Source organism: Antedon mediterranea, chromosome 7 (genome assembly GCF_964355755.1).
Source record: "Antedon mediterranea chromosome 7, ecAntMedi1.1, whole genome shotgun sequence".
In the NCBI taxonomy this organism is placed as follows: domain Eukaryota; kingdom Metazoa; phylum Echinodermata; class Crinoidea; order Comatulida; family Antedonidae; genus Antedon; species Antedon mediterranea.
The window spans coordinates 24,949,047-24,963,029 of NC_092676.1; the positions used below are offsets into that span (position 1 = coordinate 24,949,047).

Here is a 13,983-nt window from a genome sequence, read left to right on the forward strand (position 1 = left end):
AGAAATAAAAATATAAAACAGTTTTCGGCTGTTTTTATTTTATCTTGGCATAATTATGTAGGTAAACAATTTAGTAGAATTCAGTAGTAACAAAATTCGTATTACAAACAAGTGTAGGGCCTATATATAACAAAATAATGAAAGTTCTATTAATGGAAAAAGAGAATTTATGTTTTTGTAATATGCCCAAATTATTCTATTTGTTCCTTGTGGTAGGTAGCAAAATTGGTCTATTAAAATAATGGCAGCTCATCTGTTCACATCTTTAGTGGTTGTAAGTGATGAACACCATCTTGTGTTTGTTGCCTAGCAATAATGTTTCTGTGAAAGAAAATTGATATTATCTGAAACAATAGCAATAACAATTGTATTGTATCTCAGATAGTATAAATCATTAGTAGTCTAACGTACCTAATTTGCTCGTATTTAGCATGAAAATGCCAGCCAGATACGGATTATAAAAGACGAAACAGCAACTTACCTGGTCATCATCTCGGCTTCTTCTATTGTCTGCGGCAAAGGTACATTTATTGTTTCAGGTAGAAGAAGCGCAAAAAGTCCAGCAGAAACTGACATTACGCTAAAGGTAACCAACGGAAGGTGTGTCCAAAGTTTTCCAAAGAATAGGACTTGAGGCGCAAGCATACCGGATGCACAGGAACAAAAGGAACAGATTCCTACACCAATAGTCCTAGTAAAGTCAAGGTGGGGATAAAGTTTTGATATATGGAATAACGTGTTATGAGGAGAGAGATGACCAGATTGAAATTCGATTGGAGCCCAAAAATTATCAGATTATTATCATCAAATCCATTATCCGTTATCTCAAATTATAAACAAATTATTATCAAAATCAAGGCAATATAATTAACGCCCGAAAGGTAAAATCTATTCTTGTACAGAGATTTAAAACGTGTTATTGGTGGTACATACGATTCAGTAACAATGTACACAAAGGTTAAGTCACATCAAGATTTATAATAACATGTGTTTTTTTTTTCATTTTGGTCCAGATATCTGTCATTATGTCGTTTGTGTAAGTTACTCACCTAACATCTGTTGGAAAAAGTTCAGCTGAAAAAACGTATACAATTGCAAATGCAGAAGCAATAAAGAATTTTCCGAACATGGCTACGGCCGTCCTTAGTCCAACAAAACTCACGGCTAAAATGTAAAAATGTAAAATCTTAAATTAAAGAACATTGCGACTTGCGAAAACTTATATTACAAAGCAACACAACTTCCATTACAATAGGCGACTTATTATAGAGTGTGTAGATTATTACAAAGTGCGTAAAGCCGATTTTCCACTATACTAGGCGAATTTGTTCACGCGAATCGAAAACTTCAGCATATATTCATGTTTCCCTCTCTACGCTTGCGTATAAGCTAATGCTTTCGATTCGCGCGAACACATTCGCCTAATGGAAAAATAGGCTTAACATATCAAAGTAACTTACGAATCCATATGTTGATAAAACATGCAATTCCACCTAGGACTAACGTTCCTGCTAATGTGTAACGCCTACCAAACTTCTGAAGAACAAACCACGTAAAAAGATAAGCAAAAATCTCGCTAACACCACTGAGGAATATTCCAATATAAACGTTGACTTTAAAAGATTCGATGCCATACGTTATTCCATAGTAAACCAGATTGATCGTAAACCTGTGTAAGAACAGACAATTAGTTGTGAATCATTAAATCAGAAAATTTGGAATAAGTTGTCGTCGAGTTGAGGATCTAACACTACCCTAATTTATTTGTTTGATTTGTGATCTTGTGATGTACCTTATATAGGAACAGTACCTCTCATACTTTCTGTAAATTAATCAAACATTATCTTGTCTATTAATTTTATTTATATAAATCTAAATAAATTCCTCATTGTGAATGCACTATTACAACTTTATTTAAAATTCGAACTGTTTCAGGAGTAGCGTATAGAAATGACGATATTCCGTTGTCCTTTATAAAACAAATCTTGTAAAAAGCTAACAAAACGAATAACAAATGTACTATACCAGCTGAAGGCTATGTTCAAAGTCTTCCGTCTCATGAGCGGATAGCGAATAAGGACAAGTGGGTTTGTCTTCCTTTGCATTTTCTCTTCGCTGTTCTAAGGGAAAATTTAAAAGGAAAAAAGAAGACCTCGAATACAATTGTGTTTGCGATCTTTAGCTATGAAGTTGTTCTACGCACAGTTAATAGAAGTATTTATTAAAAAATATCAGTTACATTTCCTTTGCTATCTTTGTGGCCACACGGACGACATAATAATCAAATTTAAAAAAATGTATTTTATCACAATAAAAATGTTAATTAGGCCTATATATTTTTAAAATACAAACAACGTAAAGCTTGGTTCCCACTAGAACGTAACGCAAGGACTTAAACGCAACGCAAGCGTTTTAACCAATGGCAAGCGAAGTTATAGACAGTTAGCAATCACAAGCGAATAAGCCATCGCTTGTGATTGGTCAATTCACTTGCGTTGCGTTACGTCCTTGCGTTGCGTCGCTAGTGGGAACCACGCTTAACTGTCATACTTCATTATCTTCTAAAAGTTCAAGTGTCTCGTCTGGTATCTTCTTTTTCTTATTTACTTTTGCAATTTGTTGAAGAACGCGCTTCGCTTCTTCTTTTCTATCCTTAAGAATCAACCAACGAGGAGACTCTGGAATAAAACTAAAAAGGTGGAATTATAGCAAGTTTAATTCTTTCAATCATAATAATTATACATAATATAATACATATAATTTATGTATACAGTGTTTGTATTTCGTTATGTACTTTTAAGAACTACTACTACTTTTGTAATTTTAATTTTGATACTATTTGATAATAATAATATTTTGATAATTTTGATAATATTTGTCTTCCATGTATCTCTTGGACCCCTTTGGAAACAAGTTATTATTATTATTATCTTAATACAGGTTAGTATGGTGATTATATATAGGTTTGATTTTCATATCTTGCTGTTTGTTATTTGTATATGAAATGAATGAATATAGAATAAAGTATAAACACGATGTATGACAGGGTAATATATAACAATCAAGGACAAAAAAGAACGTAATAGTAGCCAAATAGAAAAGAGATAATTAGTTTAAGTATACATACTCACAAGAATATACTTAGAAATGGTACAAATACTAAGTTGATAACAAGAGTAAGAATATTCCAGGACCTGACAAAATAGGCCATGACAGCAAGCAGCATGTAACCGAAGCACCAGTACACAGTGACTAACGTGGCCACCATTGCTCGCTTGGAAGGACCAACAATTTCAGTTACTGAAGAAAAAAAAATTCAAATTCAATAGAATTGACCAAACTGACTCACAATACGACAATGAGGATGGCAGAGTAGGACAGTGTAACGTGGAGGAGAGTAAAAATTATCTACGGTGCCCCAACAACCCCTAACGGGCAGAAAGTAAAGTAATTCAACTGAACAGTTTCCAGCTTTTGTCACTAACAATGATAATAGAGAACTGTGTCTCCGCATGTGCACTAGGAAACATGAATAACTACGTCATAGTTTAACTCAGAAGCTCGCTATTGAGAATATAAAAAGTTTCTTTGACATTTGTAAAAAGGAAGTCACTAACCGTATACAAAGACAGGTATGTAGGTAAATATACATCCACTTATGAAACGAAGGATAGCGAATGTCCAATAGTTTGGAGCTATTCCAGTCAGAATGCCAATAATAAATTTCAAGCAATATGATACAACTATCGTCTTCTTTCTTCCAAAACTAGAAAATGTTAAAAGAAATTTGTAATCGTCAATCGCATCATTAACTTGTTTCGGTACCGGTAATCCGGTACTGCCGTACAGTAACGGTACTGTAGTACAGACCGGTATCGCATCATTATCTAAACAATGTTGTAACATTTTCTAGCAGATCTAATCATCTTCTAAGTTTTCTGAGATGGTACCGTAAGTACAGTACCGGTACCATGGTACAGTACCGATACCGTAGTACAGTACCGGTATCACGTCATTATCTTAACAATGTTGTAACATTTTCTAGCAGATCTAATCGTCTTCTAAGTTTTCTGAGATGGTACCGTAAGTACAGTACCGGTACCGTAAGTACAGTACCGGTACCGTGGTACAGACCGGTACCTCTCCCAGTCAAAATGGGACATGTTCACTTACTAGTCACATACAAATCCGCAGAGAATTGAACCAAAGAAACTGCCGGCATTAATCAAAGAAATTGACAGAGAAACCTTGTAACTGTCTTCACAGACTAAGTCAAACTGTAGAAACAGAAAGAAATTGTATAAAATAAAGACTTTCATAACATTTAAAAATAACTATAGTAATAGATTAATCTGCATTTTTACGAGTTCGATCATCTCAATACAAAAATAATATATTTAAATTTAAAAAAAACGTTTGTCCTCTTGTTGTGTTTGTGTTGTCCTGTAGCGTAATTGTGTATTTAAAAAAAAATATATATATATATATATATATAATATTATTTCTACTACTTTAATTAATATTTAATTATTAGGTTATATGCATTCATGCATATAACCTCTTGATTCTGTCAGAATCTTTATTTATTTCTTTATTTATTTATTTTATTTATTTATTCTTTCCTTGGCACTATTTGTCCGTCAATTATCTTGATATCAGTTTCATCTAACTAAGTCAATTTTTCAGAGTATATTCCTTATGGCCAGGAATCGATGTGGTTATGTTTTCACGGTGTGCAATCAAACATTACGCGGTCTACGCGCGATTTAACAAAATCACGTTTGTAATCATATCTTCACAAGAGCATGAATCACTTTTAAACAAAATTTGGTACTCATAAATTTCAGGTCATATTTCATCATATGGCAATACAATTACGTGCGTAGCGCATATAACGCATGCGTACGCGCGCTTAAAATGTTCAAAATTGTCAGAATTTATTTTCGATGAAATTAGAGTACGTTTCAGGCAATTTTAAGCGTTTAAAAAATTGCCATAAGTGCGCAGATTTTTGCACGCGCACTGCGCGTCAAACGTTATTGCGCACTGTTTTTGTCCGATTACTGTTTTATAACCTTTCTTTAACAATATCATCATATTGTATTAACTTTTCAACGCGAAACAGCGTTATACGAGCACGTCAAAAGTGACAGGCTACGCACGTGTAAATATGCTAAATTTTTAAATTAATAATAATATATATCGTTAGAATGCTCGGGAACACCGATTTTTTATTTCATTTTCTTGAAGTGTATGTATCATATGTATGATTTATTATGAAATTAAGAGAACAAAAGTTGATTAAGTCATCATTAATGGCATATTAAATTTACAAAAATTAATTTCGACAATCAAACAAATTATAATATTTTCTTAGGCCGAAATAACAAACTTAACATTAACTTTCTTCCTTAAGAAGTTCATATATTAAAGTTAAAAGTATATAGTTTGACAGTGCATTATTTTTAAAAATCTTTAAGGATGTCATCATAGTAAAACATTATAATTCATTGCGGTATGTAATAATCTATCTGCACCAAAATGGTTACTGCATAGTAAATACACGGTGGTCTTTGCTCGTGTCTATAGCATTCAAGGTACCGAGTTCGAGTCTCACCTTCGGAAACGAAACGAAATAAGATTTTTTTTTATTATCCGTATTGTTTGTTCAATTGTATTTCTTAGTGTATATATTATACAGATGATTTATAATGAAATTTATTTAAAAACACAAATGTGGTTTATGACATTATATACGCAGAAGGATCTTTGATCGGATTATGATACCGGCTATTGTATTTGCGTTAGCAAGATCCTATAATAATAATATATTATAAATAACTAAAGATTCTGAGAAAATCAATCAATCAAAATATCTTAAATCAATAAATTATCTTTATTTAAATCAATGCATATAACCTATAATTCGTCATAGTGACGAATTAAATCTAGTTGTTTATTGTATTTGATTGTAATTATTAGTGTATTTTGTACTGGTGAAACCAGGCTTAAAGCTCTATATTGAGCTTATTTGGTCTATTAATGTATTTTGTACTGGTGAAACCAGGCTTAAAGCTGTATATTGAGCTTATTTGGTCTATTAATGTATTTTGTTCTGGTGAAACCAGGCTTAAAGCTCTATATTGAGCTTATTTGGTCTTTTCCAGGCTTTGCATTTTTTATTTAATACTTTTTAATTATTTTGTAAAACTATTAAGTTTGATGCATTGTGAAATAAAAACGAACGAACGAACGAAAAAGTGGTATATTTTTGTTCATATTATTAAGTTACGCATACAATTAAAATATAGGTTAATTAAATTCTGAAAATTAGAGGTAGAACAATTACAATTCATACGTTCTATGGCTTATCATAATTACATCTTTGTAGATTTCACGGGAAGGGCTTTTGTATTATTGAGGTATTGTTTTATTATATAATTATGTATTAGTTAAAGAGCTTTGTATCTGTGATGCTGTATATGTACATTTAAATACGAAATAAAGAAAAAATAAATTAAAAAAATATACCAAATCTTCAAATTGTGTTTCCTATACGGCGCAAAAAAACAAACAAAAAACAACGTTGAGTTCTACATAACATACATACCGCTGAAACAATAGTTGAATCATATTGAGATCTGTCGTAAGTCCATCCATGTTTACATTTCACCAAATCCGTTACATTACTTTCGACAATATACATTGTACACTGCGTTTCGTTGATTAAAAGACTGCTCTTGTCGTCTGCTGGTAGATTTCTAAGGCCTTCCTCCCAGCAGTCCGAGTCCTCACAAATGCCATCGTAGTCTGCACCGGAGTCTGCACTGACCGCCGCCGTTGCGTTGTAACTTTCAACATACTTGCAATGGTGATCCATATCACCATTGGTAAAAACAACCGATATAGTAGCCAAGACGTTGGAAGTGATAAAAAAACAAACCGAAATCGAAATTATTTTTTGGTATAGGCCATATTGCCCTGTATATACGAAAATATCGTTAAATTTCATTGCAATGTACTTCCTAATCAGCATTCAGAGAACGAATGGGAAACGTTGATGAGTACAGTAATAGAACAGAAGCGTCTGTTCTCACATAATCGGCTTGAATATGTTTTAATCAATTATTTTTTATTGTTATAATAGATTATGATGTGATTAGAATTTGGAAATAAAAACGCCATTTTAACTACTTTTCTAAATTATTCAAATCATTATGCTATATAAATGACTTGCCCCTTTATGAATAACAACTGTGTATGCGAGGAGTAACTAAATTGTTCGCGTACTCTCATTTGCATAATCGTGGAACATATTTAATTACCATATCAGTTGAAACACATGGACCTTTCACAAGCTATCAACATATGCATCAACAGCAAGTGTGGTAACTTAATCATATACGGTCGAAAGGAAAACAGAGTAACAAAATGTAATTGATGGAATTTATTACACATATTGAAAGTCGTTCAATGTCAAAATAAGTAATATACAATGTAAACGGACATTACGGAATAAAATTATACCGTAGACCTAGAAAATAGTGTTTTGTTTAAAATAATGCCCATGTTAGAAATCAAAGTGTTGATAATATATATTTAAATGTCTGGTGTGTAATAAAAACAAAAATCTTTTTATCAAATCATACATTTTGTAAATGTGTTTGGTAAAAAAATAAACGTATATACAGGCGTATATATAGGCTGGGGATTGTATCTACGACTAAATCATATTGACCAACATTTTCAAATGATCATATAATCCTGGTTAAAGCTCGGTTCTCACTAGGAAACAACGCAAGAACGTAAGCGCAACGTAAGTAGGCCTAATTTTACCAATCACAGCGATGTATTATCCGATATTGTCGTTTGTCATTGGTCAATTCGCTTGCGTTGCACTTACGTCCTTGGGTTGCGTCGTAGTGGGAACCAAGCTAATACCTTTCGTTACGAATTGATTGGTTATCGTCTCGTCTCGTCCCGTTCCTTGTCGAATATCAGTAGGCCTAGGCCTAAGTCAGTCCCACTAATGAAAGCTTCCCGTTCTAAATATTTCACTATACATACAGACATTCTTTGTCAAGTCAAGATAGAAAGGATATATTGTTTTACAGCTGCATTGACTCTCATACTTTACCATCCTTACACTTTTACGAATCAAGTCAATCGTAAGAACTGTTTTGTCAGTCGTCAGTCAAATTACCAATCTGTCAGTGTCGTGCGTAAATATAAATGTAATAGCGCCACCTATATTGTTGAGTTTACTATAACTATGGAGGAAAAAATAAATGTATTTTTTCCTCCATGCTATAACTAATTTGTACAAAATATCAACAACCGTAACTTGTTTCTTTCCGTGATTTCAAATTCGGATGATATTTAACCTATTTAAACTAAAACAGTGTTTACCAATGCGTAATTTAGTTTTTTTTAATGATAATTTCACGAATCAAAACTTATGTACAGTAGTCCGTTGTCCATTGTAACATTTCGAAAATAAATATTCATATCTTATCAGCAAACTAATTTGATACTATTTATAATTAAATATATTAATAATAGTGATACGTAGTATTCCACTTTATATAGATGAAACATATACCGATACATAAAATAAAACTTCAATATAAAATAATGATACACTTTACACTTAATCTATTATAATTATCTAATTATCTTATTTACATATATTACAATATCTATCCTAAAGCTTGGTTCCCAATTGGAAGAAACTCAAGGGCGTACGCGCAACGTAAGTAAGTTGACCAATCACAAACAACCGTTCGGGAGGATATCGTGCCGGCCGTGATTGTTTGCGTTGCCCTTACATTGAATCATATTAGGAACCAATCAAAACACTGCTTTCCAATATAAAATATGCAGTTTTGTAACTACTCATGTATTTTGTTTTGATTTATCGATACTTGACTTTGACTTAAGTGAAGCTTTTGATCGAATGGGTATAAGTGATAGTCTGGTTCCCGAGCGTTTGAACGAGTCGGAGTCATCGTCACGTCGACCTCTTCTGTAGCCAGTATAACGTCGACACTTGTGGAGTATAATTCTAAGCTGTTGTCTGAAGAGTTTACTTGTTATTGTGTATAACATGGGGTTTAATGCTGCGTTAATGGGTAAAACGAAAACAGCCAACCAGGAGTAGACGTCGCCTGACACAGGATGCCCTACAAAAAAAAAGCGGTGATTAGTTAGAAACATTAACCAGACCTCTGCGGAGATCGATATTCCTTCCTAATACTGTAAAAAAATGTTTTACACTTACCAGCTATTGCTAAGATTTTGATGACGCATATGGGGAGCCAGCAAAGCATGTCCGTAAACACCAATAAAGTAAACCTGACAAGAATCGCACTGTCCTGACTTTTCTTAGTCGACCTGACGTCATCAGCCCGTCGTATCATAATAAACATCGCAATATACGCGTACACAACAAACATGAAGAATACGGTGTTTATACCGACAAAGAGTGTTGTAGTAAACACCCAACCAGATGCCCACGGATGACGAATCTGTAACGGCAGGCAAACGCCGTTACTTCCGTAGAACAATCCACCGAACGATGCCTTCAGGATCACTGGTAACACCACTAAACTGATCGAAAACAACCACAGCGCCGCCATCAAAATTGCCGCCCGTAGCAAACTTTTCCTTTCGTAACTAAACGGGTGTACAATGCTGACGTAACGATCAAGTGTGATGACGCTAAGTGTGAACACGGACATTAAACTTGACAAAATGCTTAAACATCCAGCAATAGTACAAATCTCACTCGAGCGCCAAACAAGATCGTGTAAAATATATTCATCGCTGAATAATGCGCCATGAATGGCAACTATGTACAGGTACACGCCCATCAGTAGATCCGCCATTGCAAGATTCATGATGAGAAACGCGTGAACGCGTTTTGTCTCGTTGACGAAAAGTCGTGTCGTCAGAACGAATATGTTACCAAACAGCGCAACACTGCCCACGATCCAAACACTGATGCGAAGGATCACATTTTTAAGCATGTGTTCTACGGACGAGAGACCGTCTGTCTTTGGGTAGCAATGACGGGCGTGTGGTGCAAAACCACAAAATGAAAAAGAATCAAACTCTCTGAAATATTAAAATACTAGTGTAAAAAATAGTAAAAAGGGGTAATCTATTTTATCATGAAAATGTTCGGGACACTAAATTACGTAAACCTACTATACTATAACATATTTAGCAATGTCTCGAAAGGTGCCCCGTATCTTCAGGTTTAGTTCAAATGACAAATAAAAGTTAGGCCCCGTCAAACTGCAATGACGATCATAATTACCAAGTTTTTATGGTAAATTACATTTTTACAGAATACGACCATTTCTAAAAAACAGCAGAGTATAAACAGGATCTTTGAGCTTCACAATTTTATGAGTAAGTGGTTGGTTGGTTAATAAGCCATTTCTTAAATTCTACAAGAAACATTTTTTAATACTGGATAGATTGAATATATTTACTTGCATTAAGTTTCTTTTTATTAACGTATTATAATGTAATGAATTATAGCGTGTTTGTAATTGCAGTGTTGAATTTAACATTAGTTAAACAAAGCCTCAGGTCGTCTACAAGGAATTTCTACGATTATTATTTTATTAGTTTAAATCTATTTAGCTCATATCAAACGTGTGAACGCTCAGATTTCTCAGATCTATGAATCTAAAGACGTATTTTGACTAAGTTAAATCCAGGTGTCAAATTATTTCAATATCGCTACTTACACGGTATCAAGATTGTTTGTCATAGCACAGAAAACATGATCCGGCAAAGATTCAAATGGATTCTTCGCCAAAAATCTGAAAGAAAATTAAATCTTTCTTAAGTTTGATTTGTCACATTGACTTTATATTTCGAAACGATGAGATTTAGAAATCATTGTTTAGCACCGTACACCTTATTCAAGTAACGGTAAGACTAAACATAATTACGTATTATTATTATTGTTCTTTTCTTATTATGAATAGGCCTAAAAATCATTAAACTCAATCTATTTAGTTTTGAAGTCAGGTTTTGGCATACATGTGTTGAGTATCTCGATGTTTCAGTTGTTATGCTCCAGAGGACGACTGGAGCAGTTTTTATGCCCTAGAAGACGACTGGAGCAGTTTTTATGCTCTAGAAGACGGCTGGAGCAGTTTTTATGCTCTAGAAGACGACTGGAGCAGTTTTTATGCTCCAGAAGACGGCTGGAGCAGTTTTTATGCTCTAGAAGACGGCTGGAGCAGTTTTTAAGCTCTAAAAGACGACTGGAGCAGTTTTTATGCTCTAGAAGACGGCTGGAGCAGTTTTTATGCTCTAGAAGACGGCTGGAGCAGTTGTTATGTTCTAGAAGACGGCTGGAGCAGTTGTTATGCTCTAGAAGACGACTGGAGCAGTTTTTATGCTCTAGAAGACGACTGAAGCAGTTTTTAAGCTCTAAAAGACGACTGGAGCAGTTTTTATGCTCTAGAAGACGACTGGAGCAGTTTTTATGCTCTAGAAGACGACTGGAGCAGTTTTTACGGCTGGAGCATAACAACTGAAATATCGAGATGCTACATTGGAAACACATGGGGCCTGTTTTCTGCTGGCAAAGTTTTTTTGCTAAAAAGCAAATTATTAGTGTATATTCACTGTGCAAACTTCAGTATATATAAATTAAAATGTCTACTTTTATTATATTTGCACAACAGATGAACACTAATGTCATTTTACATAAAGAAAAAACACATAATGCAGAGAAATGTAATATACTTACAATGACCGCAAACTCTCTACGTGATCGAACGAATGAGCTTCAATCTCATGAATTTTATTTTCCCTCAGTGTCCTAAAACATTATTAGAAAAAGATAGAAAATATATTAACACAAGACCATAGAGAATATGTTTATGACAGTTCTATAAATCTTAACAATTTAATTTATTATACATGTGTATTGTATTTTCCAGTACTGAAATAATATTACTATAATTTTATTCACATACACGCAATCGTCTAGTCCAGATCGAGTTTTGATTTAATATTAGTAAAAATATAAATATTTTGGCACATATGGCGTTTCATACGTATACTACTTGAGCTTGAAACATCGAAAAGCCTCGAAATATCTACAGACTTGTAGACCGAGAAATCGCCACGCAGGAGTGAATAAAACAACCCAGAGTTACGGAAGCCTCTTAAAATTTACCAGTGGCCTGAATGGGCTTCCGTACATAATGTTTCAGATTGTAGAGATGTTTTTGTCATTAAATCTTTAATTGCATAAAATGTTAGCGACACTAAATCAAATCACAAGATCTGGCGGATCCAGGATTTTGAAATAGGAAGTTGCCATTTTGTTTCTTAGTAAAAGGCCGATTGTTCAAATATATTCACCAGTGGACTGAAAGGGCTTCCGTACATAATGTTTCAGATTATGGAGATATTTTTGTCATTAAATCTTTAATTGCATAAAATATTATCAAAATTAAATCAAACCACAAGATCTGGCGGATCCAGGATTTTGAAATAGGAATTTGCCAGTTTGTTTCTTAGCAAATGGCCTAATATTCAAATATATCTTATTCTATAATACGGTGGCATTTATGACTCTTTATCAAGAAATTATCTTTGATACTCATCAATTTGCCTATATAAGTTTGACGTTGACACGTCACAGAATGTTTTCCTATAATACAGACTAATTTAACCGATACTCACATAGACCTTAATCCGTACAGATTTTGAAACATGCCGACTTTAATTACAGTAAGTTTGTTCCCCATTAAAAGCCTATTAGAAAAATAGTATGTGATAAAAAATGAATTATGGTAAATACTAAAATAATGCATTTCAAAACAATACAAAAGATACATTAACCAAAAGTCTTAAAGTAAACCAAACCCAATGGGAATTGAAAACAAGGTTTAAGCATATTGATGAAATAAGTAGAAAGCATTGTCAAACAATTACATAGATTTATCATCATTGCTCATTTAGCATTTTGTTAAACATTTACTCAATACATTCCTCGAAGTTTATTCAAACTGCAGATGTTCTATCTTTCTGATCGATTTCATGAACAATAATTATATTTGTGGAAATTGTTTTATTAACAATATTACGTTGTCTTGTTCGTATTTAATTTTGTTTTTATTAATGGATGTATGGGACTAATGTGTGCAATTAAATGCGAACCAATGGCAGTTGTGAATTTAAGTAAATCTAAGTTATGAAGAAGAAAATGTTCATAAACATTTAGAGATACCTGTATTATATAATAACAGTAACTTTAAAGCGGATGGTGTTGATAAATACAAATTGGCCTATAATATGGAATAAACTGTTTAAAGGTTAACTTACAAATCCTCGAGATGTGTTTGACTATCAAAAAATCCAGTTTTGATATCCGAAATCTCATTAAAACTCATCCCTCTGAAATGAAAATTACATACATTTCAAATTTATCTTGAAGAAAAAACAGATATTTATAATTATGTACGGTATTATAACTATTTTAATGTTGATTTATTGTACGCATGCGAGGACATAAATCTCTCACTCTATTCTTCTTCAACACAGAAACATGCGTACGTAGGTTCCAGACCAAGGCAATCTCTCAACAAGATGATGAACTCCGGAGATCAAAGGGTTTATCTGTGTGGCTGCGATCAGTTCCACGCGCCTTAACTTAAGCGTGGTTCCCACTACCGACGCAACGCAAGGACGTAACGCAACGACCAATCACAAGCGATGCGTTTACGTCCTTGCGTTACGTTCTAGTGGGAACCAAGCTTATGTGGACCATACTGTTTAGTATTTGTCGCAGCCAGACATAAGATCAAGGGACTGTTAAGAGTTCCTATCTTGGCAAGTCGAGTTCAGTGTCCTGTTGTTAGATTGCTTTGGTCAGACCGACAACAGAACATCCTCCAGGTGTAAGGTGTAGCAACGAAAGCGGAAGCATTCACTCTGTTATTGCAT

At 33.7% G+C, this 13,983-nt stretch overlaps 3 protein-coding genes across 3 annotated transcripts in view; all 3 read right to left on the bottom strand.

Moving 5' to 3' along the window:
- Window positions 1-33: 33 nt before the first annotated feature.
- On the bottom strand, window positions 34-2,114 carry LOC140055265 (organic cation transporter protein-like). The gene is made up of 5 exons (XM_072100559.1): window positions 2,026-2,114; window positions 1,461-1,669; window positions 1,050-1,164; window positions 482-691; window positions 34-321 (listed from the first exon to the last, which is right to left on the bottom strand). The coding sequence occupies exons 1-5, from the start codon at window positions 2,103-2,105 to the stop codon at window positions 258-260; spliced, it is 678 nt and encodes a 225-aa protein (XP_071956660.1). The 5' UTR covers window positions 2,106-2,114; the 3' UTR covers window positions 34-257.
- Window positions 2,115-2,544: 430 nt separating this feature from the next.
- On the bottom strand, window positions 2,545-7,059 carry LOC140055552 (solute carrier family 22 member 1-like). Its single transcript, XM_072100889.1, has 5 exons — window positions 6,611-7,059; window positions 4,174-4,277; window positions 3,618-3,766; window positions 3,132-3,300; window positions 2,545-2,689 (listed from the first exon to the last, which is right to left on the bottom strand). The coding sequence occupies exons 1-5, from the start codon at window positions 7,034-7,036 to the stop codon at window positions 2,545-2,547; spliced, it is 993 nt and encodes a 330-aa protein (XP_071956990.1). The 5' UTR covers window positions 7,037-7,059.
- A 421-nt stretch (window positions 7,060-7,480) lies between these two features.
- The window catches only part of LOC140055053 (uncharacterized), a 31,655-nt gene continuing 25,152 nt past the window's right edge, over window positions 7,481-13,983 (bottom strand). The window contains exons 12-17 of the mRNA XM_072100227.1: window positions 13,363-13,434; window positions 12,721-12,792; window positions 11,777-11,848; window positions 10,761-10,835; window positions 9,281-10,116; window positions 7,481-9,182 (exon numbers count right to left, since the gene is read on the bottom strand). Coding sequence (XP_071956328.1) covers window positions 8,896-9,182; window positions 9,281-10,116; window positions 10,761-10,835; window positions 11,777-11,848; window positions 12,721-12,792; window positions 13,363-13,434 — 1,414 coding nt within the window. The 3' untranslated portion in view covers window positions 7,481-8,895. The remainder of the gene's footprint in view (window positions 9,183-9,280; window positions 10,117-10,760; window positions 10,836-11,776; window positions 11,849-12,720; window positions 12,793-13,362; window positions 13,435-13,983) is intronic.

What these genes read in the sequence shown, in the direction of transcription:
- LOC140055265 (XM_072100559.1), bottom strand. Translation starts at nt 2,105, where the DNA reads ATGCAAAGGAAGACAAACCCACTTGTCCTTATTCGCTATCCGCTCATG. An exon ending in TTGAACATAGCCTTCAGCTG is followed by an intron (nt 1,670 to 2,025) that starts GTATAGTACATT and finishes GTTCTTACACAG; the next exon opens with GTTTACGATCAATCTGGTTT. An exon ending in TTTTATCAACATATGGATTC is followed by an intron (nt 1,165 to 1,460) that starts GTAAGTTACTTT and finishes TTTACATTTTAG; the next exon opens with CCGTGAGTTTTGTTGGACTA.
- LOC140055552 (XM_072100889.1), bottom strand. Translation starts at nt 7,036, where the DNA reads ATGCTGATTAGGAAGTACATTGCAATGAAATTTAACGATATTTTCGTA. An exon ending in CATACCTGTCTTTGTATACG is followed by an intron (nt 3,301 to 3,617) that starts GTTAGTGACTTC and finishes TTTTTTCTTCAG; the next exon opens with TAACTGAAATTGTTGGTCCT. An exon ending in CCATTTCTAAGTATATTCTT is followed by an intron (nt 2,690 to 3,131) that starts GTGAGTATGTAT and finishes CCACCTTTTTAG; the next exon opens with TTTTATTCCAGAGTCTCCTC.